We start from the raw sequence: 15,727 nt of genomic DNA on the forward strand, positions 1-15,727 counted from the left end.
GCAGGGGATAGCGGATGAGAGCCTGGGCCGCCTCAGGCCTGTGCCCTCAGTGTCAGAAGCGTGACCCAGAGCGGGGAGTGGGGCTCTAGTCATGCTGAGTGAGCGAGGCCTGGAGAGAAGCCGGGGGCCGCCCACCAGGAGGGCTGGGCCTGCAGCCTACCTGGCAGTAAAATGGATATACAAGCTCGTGGAAGTTGGGGGGGAGTTGACTTTCCGAGCCTCCAGTACACCACTGGTTGGGTAGACTTGGAAGATGGCCTTGTGCCGCTCCTGCTTGTCTGTGGTTCAGAGAAACCAAGGAGAGGCCTGAGGGAGGGGCAGGAGGAAGGCAGCGGCCTCCGCACAGGGCAGCCACGTCCCGTCCGCCTTCACCCCCCACGGAGAGTGCCCGCCTGGGTCTCCCTCTTGAGGTCAGTTCTGGGCTGGGGCTTGGGGTCTTACCCGTCAGAGTTATCCAGTGGCTCCTGCACGAACTCAGGTTCAGCAGGGTGACCTCTCGAGTGTACGTCTCATTCACAAAGCAGGTGCCAAAGTCCACCCAGCTGGTGGAGAGCTGCAGGGACGGAATGCTCACAATGGCCAAGAGGGGCACCACCTGTGGGCAAGTGGGCACGTCAGCTGGGGAAGGGTGGGACCCTTGGCGGAAGCCCTCTGGCGCCCCATCGTGTCGCGTGTCCGAATCAACTGCTGCGTCTCAGGCCCTGCTCTTTGCTCTGCACGACTAGCACTCCCGGGGCCTCCATCCCCCCTGCTGGGATGATGCCGATAGCCGCCTTGTGACCCAGGGTCTCCTCACCTCCCTGCTGCTCCCCTCACCTCCCCGCCGCTCCCCTCTCCAGTCATATGACCACATCAGTCCTCGAGGACAGAATCAGACTCTTCAGTGGGGCGCTGCCCTTTCACTCACGTCCCCTGAACTCAGTGGGCAGCAGTGGGGCATCTTCCTGCTCCTTGCTGCCCGTCAGCACTTCCAGGCTCTCCCTCCAACCCCATCACTTGGTCACCTCTCCCCCCGTCAGGATTCCAGCAGCCCCCGTCCAGCCTTTCCTTCCTCCGTGGCTGCTCCCCAGGGCTTTCCCTCCTCACATTAGGGGACTTCAGCATGCATGGTCCATGCTCAGGAGCTCTGCAGTGACTTCATCTGATAACAACACTACGTTGTCGGTCCACCTCTGCCTCTGCCTTGCAAGCCCAGACCCTGTTCTGCCCTTCTCCCTTCCTGGGGAAACCAGCTCAGCTCACACTGTCTTCTCTCAAGTCCCTTGCCCACTCACCCACTCCCTGATCCCGCTGTGCCAAACTCTAGCCTTAGATTACTCCCACCAAAAACTGGGACAGCACTGTTGGCAGAGTTGTGAACTGATCCAACCATTCTGGAGAGCAGTTTGGAACTATGCCCAAAGGGCTAGAAAACTGTATACTCTTTGATCCAGCAATACTACTGCTAGGTCTATATCCCAAAGAGATCATAAAAATGGGGAAAAGACCCACATGGACAAAAAATATTTATAGCAGCTCTTTGGTATCAATGAAATAGAAATTGAGGGGATGCCCATCCATTGAGGAATGAATGAACAAGCTGTGGTAGAGAAATGTGATGGAGTACTATTGTGCTATAAGAAATGACGAGCAGGATGCTCTCAGAACAACCTGGAAAGACTTGTATGGACTGATGCTGAGTGAGGTGTGCAGAACCAGGAGAACGTCATACACAGTAACCACAACCTTTTGCCATGATCAGCTATGGCTGACTTAGCTCTTCTCAGCAATACAGTGATCCAAGACAATTCCAAAGGACTCATGATGGAAAATGCTATCCCTCTCCAGAGAAAGAACTGATGGTCTGAATGTGGATGAAAGCATACTATGTTCATCTTTATTTTTTGTGGTTTTTTTTTCCCCTTTTGATCTGTTTCATCTTTCACAACATGACTAATATGGACATATGTTTTATATGATTGTGTATATATAACCTATCTCAAACTGCTTACCATCTTAGGGATGGAGCGGGGAAGGAAGGGAGGGAGAAAATTTGGAACTCAAAATTTTATTTAAAACAATGTCAAAAGTTGTCTTTACATATAATTGGAAAAAATATAATAGTATTAAAAATTGCTCCCACCCTCCACTGCTTTCACACCTGCATATATGCTGCTAAATGAAGCTTGAGGAAATCATAAAACTATGCTGACTTGGGATACTACAAGTTTATCTTACATATTCTCCACTAGGCCCTCAACATTGCAAGTCAATTCTTCTATACCTCCCCTAATTAACTCACTATCCCATTCATCACAGCAGCTATTCCAACTTAGAAACCTTCCTCTTTCCCTACGCTGTCAGCAGAGGAAACAGTAGGGAAAGAGGTCTAGGAAAAGGGGGGTAGGCAATAAGAGGGAGGGCTGATTAAGGGAAAGATTTTTTGGAAGCAAAACAAACTCTTAAAAGAGGAGAGCAAGAAAAAAAAAAACTACAAGAAGCAAGTATATAATTAGCAACGGTGAACATGAATGGGATGAGCTCACCCATAAAACAGAGGAGGGCAGCAGAGTGGATTAGAAGCCAGAATCCAGCAACATGTGGTTTAGAAGGAATGCACTTGAAACAGACAGATAAATACAGAATGAAAACAAGGGACTCGAGTAGAGTCTGTTAAGCTTTAACTGAAATTAAAAAAGCCCGGAACGGCAAGGATGATGTCAAACAAAGCAACGGCAGGAACAGACCTAATTAAAAGACTACGTTTTGCTGAAAGGTACCATGAGACAATGATATCAATACCAAACATATATTCACCAAACGGCATAGCATCTAAATTCTTAAAAGAAAAGTTAAAGGTGTTACAAGGAGAAATACAGAGTAAGACTATAATGAAAGGACCTCAGCTTACTCAGATCTAGATAAACCTAACAACAACAACAAAAAGGCCTGAATAAAAGTTTTTAGAAAATTTAGAGATGACAGATCTCTGAGGAATACTGAATGGGAATATAAAGGAGCATATCTATTTCTAAGTTGTTCATGGCACCTTCAAAAAAACTGACTATGTCTGAGGGCATAAACCTCACAAACAAATGCATAAAAGCAGAAATACTAAGTACATAGTTTACCAACCATAATGCAATAAAAATTATATTCTATAAGGGGTTTTTGAATCAAAGATTAAAAGTAATTGGAAACTAATCCTAAAGAACGGGTGGATCAAAGAACAAATCATAAAAACAATAATTTCATTAAAGATGACGATGACAACAAGAAAACATACCAAAATTTGGGGGATGCTGACAAAGCAGTACTTAGAGGAAGAGTTACATCTCTAAACATTTTTATCTGTAAAAAGAGGGAAAGGGGGGCAGCTAGGTGGCGCAGTGGATAGAGCTCTGGCCTTGGAGTCAGGAGGACCCGAGTTCAAATCCAGCCTCAGACACTTGACACTTACTAGTTGTGTGACACTGGGCAAGTCACTTAACCCTGGTTGCCTCACCAAAAAGCAAAAAAAAAAAAAAAAAAAGATAAAAAGAGGAAAGAACAGACCAACAAACTAGGCATGCAACTAAAAAAACCTAGAAAATCAACAAATTAATCCCCTCAATTAAATATCAAAATAGAAACCCTGAAAATCAAAGAAAAGATTAACAAGACTGAAAGCAAAAACAAACAAAAAATTTGAATTAATAAATGAAACTAGTATCTGTTTTTTTAGAAAGAAGAAAAAAGCCCAACAAACCAGATAAGCTATTAGCTAACTTGATTAAAAAAAGAAGAAAACCAAATTAACAGTATCAAAAATTAAAAAGGTGAATTCACAGCCAAGGAAGGAGAAATATAAAAAATCACTGAGCTATTTCATCTATTTACATTCATATGTATGCCGATCAAACTTGCAATCTAAACGAAATGGATGAATATTTACAGAAATTAATTGTCCAGATTAAGAGAACAGTAATTAGAATATTTAAACAACCCTATATTAGAAAAGGAACGGAACAAGCAATAAATGAATTCCTAAAGAAAAAATGCCAGGACCAGATGGATTTGTAAGCGAATGAATCAAACATTTAAAGAAGAATTCAAAGACTACATACGCTGTTTGGAAAAATAGGAAAAGGAGGAGTCTTACCAAATTCCTTCTTGGACACAAATATATTCTTAATAACTAAACCAGGGAGAATCAAATCAAAGAAAAGTATGGACCAATATCCCTATTTATTATTGATGCTAACTTTTTAAATAAAAATACTACTATAAAGGCTACAGTGACATATCATAAAGATTATACACTCTGACCAGGCTATATCATACCAGGAATGCAGATCTTATTCACCTTTAGGAAAAGTATAGATAGAATTGACTATATTAATAACATACAAAACACAGATCATAGAATTAAATAAAAAGATGTAGAAAAAACTTTTGACAAGATAAACAGCCATTCCTGTTTAGAAAAAAAAAATCCACTAGAAGGACTAAGGGGGGGAAATGGAGCTTTCTTCAATATGGTAATTAGTAACTATTTGAAACCAAGGTCCAGTGTCATATGTACCATGGATAATGTGGATAAGAGACCTTTCCATTAAGATGAGGGGAAAGCAAGGATGCCCATTGTCACCATTAGTATTCAACATAGTGCTAGAAATGATAGCTATGTCAATAAGAAAAAAATAAATTGAGAGAATAAGCAAAGAGGAAACAAAATTATACTTTTTAAAGATGATATGATGGTTTACTTAGAAAACCCCAGAGTCAAATCAAAAACTAAATGAAACAACAACTTCAGCAAAGTTGCAGGATATAAAATAAACCCACACAAATCACCAGTATTTATGTATAATACTAACAAAATCTAGGAGGAAGAAATAGAGAAATTCTATTTAAAATAACTGCAGATAGTATAAAATATTTGAGAGGCTACCTGCCAAGACACACAGAGGAACTATATGAACACAATTATAAAACTCTCTTTAGACAAATAAGACTCAAAATAATTGGAGAAATATTAGTTGCTTAGGGGTAGGCTGAGCTAATATAATAAAAATGACCATACTACCTAAAGTAATTTATTTATTCAGTACCATACCAACCAAACAATTCAAGGATTACTTTATATGGTTGGAAAAATTATTTTAAAAAATTCACTTGGAGGAACAAAGAGTCAAGAATATGGAGAGAACTGATGAAAAAAAAGGGGGAAAGGAAGGGGACCTAGCAGTGCCAGATCTCAAACTATACTACAAAGCTCTAATCATCAAACCAATTTGGTACTGGGTAAGAAATAGAAAGGTTGATCAGTGGGACGGATTAAACATACAACACACAGAAGCAAACAGGCATAGTAATTGAGTGGTTTGATAGACCTAAAGACCCCAGGCATTGGGGTAAGAACTCACTATTTGACAAAAACTGTTGGGAAAACAGGAAAGCAGTCTAAAAGAAACTAAGCGGAGACCAGCATCTCGTACCCCACACCAAGACAGACTCCAAACGGGTGCATGGCTTAGGCATAAAGGGTGACATTTTAAACTAATTAGACGAGTGAGAAAGAAATCACCTGCCAAATTTACAGAGAGGGGAACAGTTCATGACCAGACAAGACATAGAGGGGATCACGGGAGACAAAATAGACAATTTTAATTACATAAAATTAAAAAGTTTCCACATAAACAGAATCAATTCAACTAAAATTAGAAGAGTAGCAGGAAATGGGGAAAAAAATCTTTGCAGCAAATTTCTCTAATAAATGTCTCTTTTCTAAAATACATAGGGAACTGAACCAAATTTATAAGAACAAGAGCCATTCCCCAATTGACATATGGTGAAAGATATGAATAGACAGTTTTCAAGAAAGAATCTAAGCCGTCCATAGCCATATGAAAAATTGCTCTAAATCACTAATACTTAGAGACTCATCAGATTGGCTAATATGACAGAAAAGAAAAAGGACATATTCTAGAGGGGATGTGGAAAAATTGGGACACTAATGCACCGTTGGCAGAGTTGTGAATTGATCCCACCATTCTGGAGAGCAGTTTGGAATTATGCCCAAAGGGCTAGAAAACCGTATATGCTCTTTGACCCAGCAATGCCACTGAGATAGGTCTGTATCCCAAAGAGATCAAAGAAAAATGAAGAGGACCCATATGTACAAAAGTATTTAGAGCAGCTCTTTGTGGTGACAACGAATTGCAGACTGACGGGGCACCCATGCAGTGGGGAGTGGCTGAACAAGTTAGTGCACACAACTCTGATGTGTTGGAAAAAGGACAGGATGGTTTCAGGAAGGTCTGGGAAGATTTGGATGGACGGATGCAAAGTGAAGCAAGCAGAACCAGACAAAGATTTATGTAATGACCGCAATATAATGAGGACAAACTGGAAAGACTTAGGAAGTCTGGCCAGCGTAATGAATAGGGGAGGGGAGGGAGTACGCATTTAGTAAGCGCTATTCTTGCTTCTCGAATGACTGGCAGGCACTGGGCTAAGCACTTCATGAATATCTCAGCTGATCTTCAGGACAGCCCTAAGAGGCTGGTGTCAGATGAGGAGAGGAGGAGATTGAAATAGGGGTTGAAAGTTAAGTGACTTGTCCAGGGTCCCACAGCTAGAAAGTAAATCTGAGGCAGATTTGAATTCAAGTCTTCCTGACTCCAGGGTCAGTGCTCTCTTCACCATGGCACCACCAGCTGCCTTTGCCCAAAGAGCAGCCACTGTTCAGAGGACTCGTGATGAATGAAGCTGCTCACCTGCGGGGAGAGCACTGATGGTTTTGGCATGCGCGTGCATACACACACACACTTTATGTATACATACATACACATAGATGCATACTGGACATGACGGGTTGGGAATATGCTGGACTACACAGGGTGGTCATAACAGGTTTTTCTCGCCTTCTTAGGGTTTGGGGGGAGGGGAGATGAAGAGTTGGGAGGGACAGAATACAATCTGAAAATAAAATTAAGAAAAAAAAAGAAACGATCATTTGCCTGCTGTCTTTCCTCCTGCACAGGGGACACCAGCCAGGCTCGAGCATCCTCCTGAACCCTCCCTGAACAGGGCTGCAAGGAGCCACAGCTGAGTGCCTCAGGGAGGGGAATGGTGCTGAGGCTCCCACCCACACTGCTAGAGTGGGCAGGCTTCACAGCTCCCTGGGCTTGCCTCATCCATCCGGCAGGGCCAGGACCCATCCTTCCTCTGTGCTAGTGCTGGAGACCTGCCCCAAGCCTTTTAGACTGCTTTCCAGTTTTCCCAACAGTTTTTGTCAAATAGTGAGTTCTTACCCCAATGCCTGGGGTCTTTAGGTCTATCTTTCCACCTTTCTCAGGGATTCATCCTCTAATCCACATGACCATGGCTCCTCCTGGGCCACCCTGGCCCCCTCCCTGCCTCACCTCCCACCCCCCCTCCACCCCAGCTTCATCCCGATGGGGCTTCTGGGATCCCGATGGTAGTGCTGACACACTGTCCTTCCCATCAGACTGGTAACCCCAGCCCCAGCCCCAGCCCCCTCTGTGAAATGGGAGCTCAGTTGTTTGACTGTAACCCCAGCACCCAACCCAAGGCCTGGCCCAGGTAGGTGCTTACTAAATGCTTTGGGGACGAATTACGTGGAAAGCGTCCCTGGCCTCCAAGGTCTCGTGGGCTGCGTCTTCCCACCTAGAGAATATGGACTGTGGGTGGACGACACACTGCCCAGCCGGCTTCCCGGCTCCTGCCTCTACTTGCCTGGGTGGTCTTGTTGGCATACTCCAACACCAGCTCTTGGCTGAATTCCATTTTCCTGGCCCCATCCTCATCTTGAAGGATCGTCACTCCTGGCAGCATCTGGTCCGATGGCAGCTTCTGGTACGTCAGTAACTCCAGAGACAGGGTGAAGGACACCTCGATCTGGAGGGACATGGGCCCCACCTCATCGCCGTGGGAGCAAGCACCCTCTCTGCCCTCCACATCCTTGCTTCCCGTGGCAGGGGCTGTAGCCGCGGGGGCGGGGACCTCTATCGTGACCTGAGGCCACACTGACAGGGGGACGTCCTGTGGAAGACGCCGCCCAAGCCTTCTGGGGCTGCTGCCTGCCACGGTGATGGGCTGATGGGGCCATCGTTGGGGCCACACCCACACCACTGGTGGGGTGCTGGGGGGCTTATACTCGGACCTGGCCTCAAGGCACTGTCCCTGACAGTGTGCCTCCAGCCCAAAGACCCTGTCTCTGGCAGGGACTCATGAGTGGGCCCAGTGAGGCAAACCATGTCTGCCTGTTACAAGAACAAGCTGACCTCTGTAGAATTTCCCTTGTGTGACTAGGACCATCTCGTACCAGCAGAACTGTCATGCACTGATGCCCACAGTCATGTATACAATCCAGAGGTCAAGCTACAGGCGTCAACTCCCGAAGCTATCTTGTCACAGACGTAACAGATCACAAACACGCCCTTTAGGAACCCTCTCCCTGCACCCCCCGTTTCCAGTGCTGAATGACGGAGCTGTGTGTTACCACCTAATTAGTAGACTTGGCACATGATCCACCGCTTTTCCTGTGTAAGCTTCAGCATCATTCCTTTCAGGTTGCAAGTTCCCTAAGGAGCTCTGCCCACCACGGTAGGTTCCTTGAGAATCCTTGCCCCTTGTATAGCGTAACAGTAAATCTTTGCCACCTTGACTTAAAGAATGCTTGAGTCTGTGAATTCACTCCAGACGACCCATCCTATACTCCAGTCCTTGAGGGGTCTAAACCTCTCAGACCGCAACACCACCGCATCAAGCTGTCAGTCAATAACCCTGTGCTAAGGCTGGCTGAGCCCCCCGCCCCCGGCCATGCCCCCTGGGGAGCCCTCCTAGCTTGGCCTACCAGCATGTTCTGCTGAGGGTTGAGTACAAACTGATCTCTGGCCGGCTCCTCCTCTTCATCTTCCACCTCCCTGTCCAAGATTCTCCGGTTGTATTCAGGATTGATCCCCGTCACAGAGAACGGGGGTGCCACCAGGAGCCCGAAGCAATGGGCCAAGTCCGTGAAGTTGTTGACCTTCAGACGGTGAGTGATCACCCTCTCAGGGAGCACCTGGAAGTCAGGCCAGAGCGGGCAGGGTTGATCCCTCCCCAGGCCTCCAGCCCTGACCCTTGCCACCACTTTATGGGCAGCCTGGTAGACATTGGAGGGGGTGTGTGTGGAGGTTTTGGAGCTGTGGAAAAGACAGGGATGGGTTGGGAGCCAGGCACACCCTGGAAATAGGACCCAGACCAGAGGCGTCCTCCCGCTGTGTTCAGGAAAGGTCTGGGCCCCAGAAGTCTCCTCTTCTGCTGAGGGGGCTGTGGCATTCAGCCTCAGGGCTGGCCTTCTCCTGGGGGAGGGGTCCCCACAGAGCTCGGAGGAGTGTCTGGACTCCTGCCCACACTCACCCCTGTGAGTGGATTGGCCGGGATGAGGTCACTGGCCTGCAGGTAGAACACCATTCCACCATCATAGTCATGCTCAATGCTCAACCTGCCCCAAAGCCAAAGCAGAGCATGGTCAGGAGACCCTCTGGCAGCCCTGGCTGGGACAGTCTGGGGGTCCGGGGGTAGCAAAGAGGTAGCATCCTCACCAGGCCAGATGAAGCTTGGCAGGTCAGTTGACAGGAGGGATGGGGACGGCAGGGAGGGTAGAGGAGGACCCCCCTCCCCCCCACTCACCGAGCTGGCCGCACAAGGCCCTGAAGGTCCAGTCGGAAGAGCTCGGCATCAAAGTTCTGGGGCCGTTTCACCTTCCCTGGAATCTCTCGAGCAATCTGCCCCAGCCCAGAGAAGCCAAGCCACCTCAGGCCACACTGCTTGCTGTGGCCAGGGAGGAGAAGCCTTTCCCTACTGGTGTGCTCAAGGCAGGCCTCCCCTCAGCGTCCCTGCCCTCGCCTGCCCAACCTGTTGCAGGGCCCTACAGGTTGGCCTTGTGGCCCACTCGGACCTGAGACTCACCTTGTTGTCCAGGCTCATGAAGCCCAAGGCGTAGCTTTTACACACCATCTTGCTGACGGACCCTGGCAGGAGCATGGGCGTGAAGGAGACATGGACAGAGCTGCTCCCAGCAGCTGGAATTACCTGCCACAGACGGATGAAGCTTAAGACAGCTGCTTGGTAAGGTGGTGCAAAGTCACTGAATGGGGCAAAAAAAGGAAACCCCAGACATGGGCCAAGAAAGTAGCGGGTGCCCAGGATGGCTTCGTGGCTGTCAGAAAGGGCATGGTCATATAGGACCCAAGCCAGCAAAGGGGCGAGCCCTGGCCTGGAGCCTTCCCACCCTGCGTCCTCTTCTGAGGAGTCTGTGAAGGAAGCCTCCCCACTGATGTCACGTCCCCACAGACATCACTGGGATGAGTCCCCGCAGACATCATTGGGATGAGTCCCCCCAGACATCACTGGGATGAGCCGGCAGCCCTTGGAGGGAGGGAGGACAAGGTGGGGTTTGGGGCAGGGGCCCTTCAGAAGGCGGGGTAGGCACACGGAAGCAGGGCAGGGGCCCCACAGCAGAAGGCGGGGAGACTGGCTGCCAAGAGCTGTGGGGAGCGCACTCACCAGCTGTCTGGGAGTGATGGTGTAGGGGTGGTCAGAGCGCACGCCCTCGTGGGGCTGCAGGATCACTGAGATGATGTTGGGGCTCCCCTCAGCCATGGGCGAGAAAGAATCTTCTCCACTCCCCATTCTATTCCCGCACTGCTTACAAAACAAACCGACCCACCAACTGTGAGGCTGGGGGCCAAGCCAAGCAGCAGAATAGGGGGCGGCCCTCCCACGCTGGAGCAGTAGTGACACTGACCACTTCCGGGCAGCTGGTGGGGCGGGCAGGAGCGAGGAGGAAAGACCCGGGACCACAGTTCTCCACTCCTTCCTGCCCTGGCCAGAGACCAGGCATGCCCTGCTGGGCCAGCCAATCTCTGGGCCTCGGAACAAGTCAGGGCCGGTCGTGGTCAAGGCTCTATGCCGTCCCCCTCTCCGGCAGGGCTCAGTGACCCCCAGCCTGGCCTCAGATGCGCATCACCTCCCCTCCCTGATGACTGGACATCTGGGATGAAATGTCCTGCAGGGATCTCCACGTGCCCCAGGCAGGGCTTTGGCCCTAAGGCTATTGCTCCTGACCCACTCCCGCATCAACGCAGTCCTCTCTCCTGCTTCTCCCTGCTCCCTCCCAAGCCCCCACATTCAAGTCCTCCCCATTCCTTACAGCTGTCCCCACTCACACATTCCCAGAGCCTGTAGCGGACTTCCAACCCTCACCCCCACTAGCCTGGAGCACTGCCAGAGCTTCTACACTGGCCCCCCATCAGCCTCCACACAGGTCCCAAACTCATGTTCCAAAAGCACAGGGCTGACCACGGCTCTCCTCCGTGGCTCCCCATTGCCTCTAGGGTTTGACTTTTCTTTTTCTTCTTTTTTCTTTTCTTTTCTTTTCTTTTTTTTTTTTAGGCAATTGGGGTTAAGTGACTTTCCCAGGGTCACACAGCTAGTAAGTGTCAAGTGTTTGGTCTGAGGCCGGATTTGAACTCAGGTCCTCCTGAATCCAGGGCCAGTGCTCCATCCTCTGCGCCACCTCGCTGCCCCTGGGTTTGGCTTTTGAAAGGCCATCCGTCATCTGGCTCCCACCTGTCTTTCCAGGATGATCCACACCAGAATACCCCTCACAAAAAGAGCCATTTCAGCCAAACTGGCTACCTCGCTACTCCCTTCTCCTCCTTGGCCTGGGCTTGGAAGCCTCTCCCTTCTCTTCTCCACCTCTGCCAATCCCTCCCTCTCCTCAATCCCAGCTCAGGGGTCCCTCTTGATGCCCCTGATAACCTCTCCTCTCCATTCCTCACACTGTGGCCTCCCCCTAGTTCAGACCCGCCTCACTCCTTGCCTCCTTCCTGGCCTTCCTGACTCAGCCTTCCCCTCCTCCCCCAGCTCCATCCTAGCTCTCTGTTCCAGAAGCGCCCATGGGCCCCGCTGCCTCAAGGATGCTCTGCGGGACAGTCCGGCTCCAGAGCAGCTTTCTGAGCCTAGCGAGTCCACGGGCCATTCCATCTCTGGCCTCTGCTTCCTGGCCGGTCTCACCTCCGACCCCTCGCTGGCTCGGCCCAAGTGCCCCCTCCTGACAACCCGGGCATTCCTTCATCCTCACTTTGGGGTGCAGGGAGACAGGTTTTGCTTCTACTTTGTCCCCGGTGGCTTGGCACACAGCCAGAGCTTTTGGCTTGCCAACCAGGCGTGCCCCTGATCCTGCCGAGTGTACCCCCCACCGGGGGCAAAGACACTCACAGTTTCCAGTGGATTCGTGCTGTCCGGGGAGGCAGGGGACTGGCTGGAGCTGGCCACAAAGGAGGAGTCACTCGTGGGCTCTTCCTTGGAATCCATCTCTACCCCAGCAGCATCCCTCAGGGGGAAAGGCGTCCCATACACCACCAAGAAGTCCAGGAGTTTGTCCTCATTCTCTTCTGGGCTATAGGTCTCCCAGTCTATCCTGATGTCTGCATTGTCAAACAGTTTGGAGGAGGGTGAGGTAGGCAGAGGGCAGAACGGTGAGAGGAAGGGAGGAGGACCACAGGGTGGGAAGGGGCCCAAGAGAACACCAGGAGGCTCAAGCAGGGACTGATGGATGCTGGGTAATGAACCGGGCAGGCCTTCTGGCACTGGGGACTAGCGTGGGGGAGCTGCCTGGATCCCGGCCTCTTTAGCAGAGCCCAGGGTAGATGTGTGGGAGCCACTATCAACCGAGGCAACATCTGGGGCTTTGCCCAGGACCAATCTTGTCCCCAGACTCCCCGGGGAGATGGTGGGGAGGGAGAAATTGAAGCCTCACGGGAGCAGCGACTCGCCCTAAGCCAAGTTTATTCCTTCAGGCTCGCCCCACCCTGTGCTCCTAGGAGTGACAAGGCCAACAGGGCTGGTCCCGAAAAAGGAGGCCCCCTGTCTTCTGGGTTCCAGATCCCTCCCACGTCCCAGTCTCCTGGTGGTTCCTAGGACATCAGCCTGCTGCCTCCTGGCCCAGGGCTCTTAACATTGGCCAAGAAGGACTCTGATTGCAGGTAGAGACCTGGAGAGATGCAATGTGGTTAGCATCCCTGGGCCAGCATCTACACAGCAAAGAGCCAAAGTAAAGGCCTCCCAGGCACCATACAGGCTGATGATTCCTTCGCCAGAAAAGTGGGTCCAAAGGAGACAGACACAGAGGGATGTCTGCCAAAGACAGGCAGGGACAGCCACAGGGGAAGGAAAAACCCTTGTATGGAGGACCCTGCAGAAAAAGTCTCTAAAGGGGCATTTGGCACTTCTGGCCTTAGCATCCTAAACACCAGTGAAGGCATATGCTGAGAAAGCAGACCATGGGGGTCTCCGGGAACCTGTGAGTGGGACAGGTCCTGGACAGGCCATTCAAGCTTCTCCTCCCTGAATGTACAATGAAGGGGGGCTAGACAAGGTGATCTGGGCCCTCCAACTCTAAAGGGTCTGAGGGTCACTCCTCCTTCCCAGGCTGGGGGACCCTGCCCACCAGTGAAGCAGGCTCTCTTTGGCAACCACCAGGCATGCCTGCACACACGTGCTTACATGTGCCCGTGTACATGCACCCAAAACCGTGCGGGCTGGCTGTGCCCTGACCCACCCCCTCCACCTGCGTGCCCCTCCACTCCCAGCCCAACACCTTGCTTTACCTGATCACCGTCTATGTCTTTTCTCTACAACTGGTCTACAAGCCCCTTCAGAGCAGAGACCATGTCTTAGACATCTTGGTCTCCCCCATGGTGGCTAGCTCAGTGCCCCGCACATCCAGGAGATTCTCAGTACATGTTTGTTGATTGACTGACTGAAAGTCTTACCATAAGGACTGGAGTTATTCAGGCGGAGAGTGCGGGAGACGGTGTCTCCACCAGAGATCTGAGTGCCAAACCTGGGAAGGGAGGAGATGGCCCCTGGCTCAGCAGCTGCCCAGGGAGAAGGGGCCGGGCCCAGCAGGTGCTCAGGCCGCGGGTCCCATGAGCACCAAGTCTGGGCTCTGGATGGAGAAGTACTGCTGTATCCTCCAGCACTGATCTCTTAACCCCAAAGGGAAAAAAAACAACTAGAAACTGAAGCACCCCCTTAGAAGGAAGAAGAAAAGGCATAGCTGAAAACCCCCGGGGGAGGGGGGAGGAAGGCAGGGCAGGACCAGGGCAGAGCCAGCACGGTCGAGGGCTGGCCGGGATCCTGCCAACGGTCAGCAGGAAGGCGAGGAGAATCTCAGCAGGGACAGGTGTGCCTGGCCTGTGGGGACGCAGCTGCCTGGTCTAGCGTGGCCCCCACAGGAAGGGGGCCCCCAGACCGTACCTGACGACTCGGTCCTGGGAAGGCTCGTCGGCCAGGTGGCTGGTCCTGAACAGCGTGATGGGGCAGCCCACCACGCCCATGTGGACTGCGATGATGGCTGGTGGCAGGTCTCCCACCTAGGGACACAAGCCACGACTGCTACAACACGGCTCCCACCAGGCTGCCCTTCTTTCTGGGGTCTCCCCTCGCCTCTCCTAGACTAAATCCTTCGGCTGGTAGACAGACAGTGGGACGGGTAATGGAATCGGAATCTGAGGCCCCGACCCAAATCTTGGCACACTAGTGGTGTGACGCTGACAAATTTCCCCCCTTCTCTGGACCTGGGTATCTCCATTTAGGATCCCTCCCCTCCTTCTCTGTCTGGCCCCTACATACCCCAGGAGCCCACCGGTCTGGACTCCCAAACCCTTGGTGATTGCCACCCTTCGGAGGCCAGCTCAGTGGCCCTTTGGCAGCTGGGCAGCAGCTAGAGTTAGGGTAACGCGAGCTCAAATCTTGCCTTGGACACTCACTACCTGTGTGGCCCTGAGCCATCGATTGCCATCTCTCTGGGTTTCACTTTTCCCTCTGCAACCCTAGCCTTCAAATGAGACCGTGCCTGCAAAGTACTCTGCAAACATTAAAGGCTGCAGACAGGCTAGCTCTCGTTATGATCATCCCTCTGCACCAATGGGGGCACTCAGCAATCTGGCCCGGCAGTAGAGTGACTTCTGGGCATCAGTATCACAACAGGCATTGCTGAATGCGCCACCCTCTGCTGAGGGCCAAGGAGGGGGAGCGTGAAACCAAGAGATTTCTTCCGCTGGGAGGAGCTGGGCACGAACCTCCTTTCCAGGGGCCACACTGTGTTCAGAGGCATGAGGGGATAGGGCGCTACCTTCAATAGTGTGCTGCCTGCCCCCCTGAGGAGAGAAGACCAGCACATCTGCTTTTTTGTCTTTAGTTTGACATCCCCTTCCTTCCCTCCCTTCTCTTCTACTCAAAAAGGGCCTTGCCTGGTGACAAAGAATTAAAAGAGAAGGAAAAAAAGTCTTTCAAAGCTAACCAACACACCCAAAAAGCTGGACAGAGTGAGAGATGTTTCATACCCAGGGAAAGTCCCCAGAGCGTCTCTGGGTCACAGACCAGAAGGGGAAAGAAGAGTGCAGAGGGAGGAAGGGGCCGGGTTGTGGGAGCTCGGAGGGAGACGTTGGGAGGGGAGTAGGGACGGAGCCACACCTACAGGTCAGGAAGATCCCTTTGGTAGCAGTGTGTGGGAGGGTCTGGAGTGGGGAGAGGCTCTGGGCAGTCAGAGCAGCCAGCAGCAAGGGTCCGGGTGTGACGTGACTGCACGTCTGCAAAGATGGGAGTGGGATCTGTGTTCTCACCTTCTCTTCTCTCCTTCTCTCTCTCCCTCTCTTCTCCTCTCACCTTCTCTTCTCTCTCCCTC

The 15,727-nt window shown here is 51.1% G+C and overlaps 1 protein-coding gene across 1 annotated transcript in view; it reads right to left on the reverse strand.

The window, feature by feature from the left end:
- Positions 1-15,727, reverse strand: part of DLEC1 (DLEC1 cilia and flagella associated protein) — a 77,117-nt gene that overhangs the window by 227 nt on the left and 61,163 nt on the right. The window contains exons 27-37 of the mRNA XM_027835915.1: positions 14,299-14,414; positions 13,812-13,882; positions 12,256-12,464; positions 10,540-10,677; positions 9,943-10,065; positions 9,664-9,758; positions 9,391-9,475; positions 8,843-9,052; positions 7,723-7,884; positions 442-595; positions 161-278 (exon numbers count right to left, since the gene is read on the reverse strand). Of these exons, the coding sequence (XP_027691716.1) occupies positions 161-278; positions 442-595; positions 7,723-7,884; positions 8,843-9,052; positions 9,391-9,475; positions 9,664-9,758; positions 9,943-10,065; positions 10,540-10,677; positions 12,256-12,464; positions 13,812-13,882; positions 14,299-14,414 (1,481 nt within the window). The remainder of the gene's footprint in view (positions 1-160; positions 279-441; positions 596-7,722; positions 7,885-8,842; positions 9,053-9,390; positions 9,476-9,663; positions 9,759-9,942; positions 10,066-10,539; positions 10,678-12,255; positions 12,465-13,811; positions 13,883-14,298; positions 14,415-15,727) is intronic.

Source organism: Vombatus ursinus, unplaced genomic scaffold (genome assembly GCF_900497805.2).
Source record: "Vombatus ursinus unplaced genomic scaffold, bare-nosed wombat genome assembly UNPS02014817.1, whole genome shotgun sequence".
Taxonomy (NCBI): domain Eukaryota; kingdom Metazoa; phylum Chordata; class Mammalia; order Diprotodontia; family Vombatidae; genus Vombatus; species Vombatus ursinus.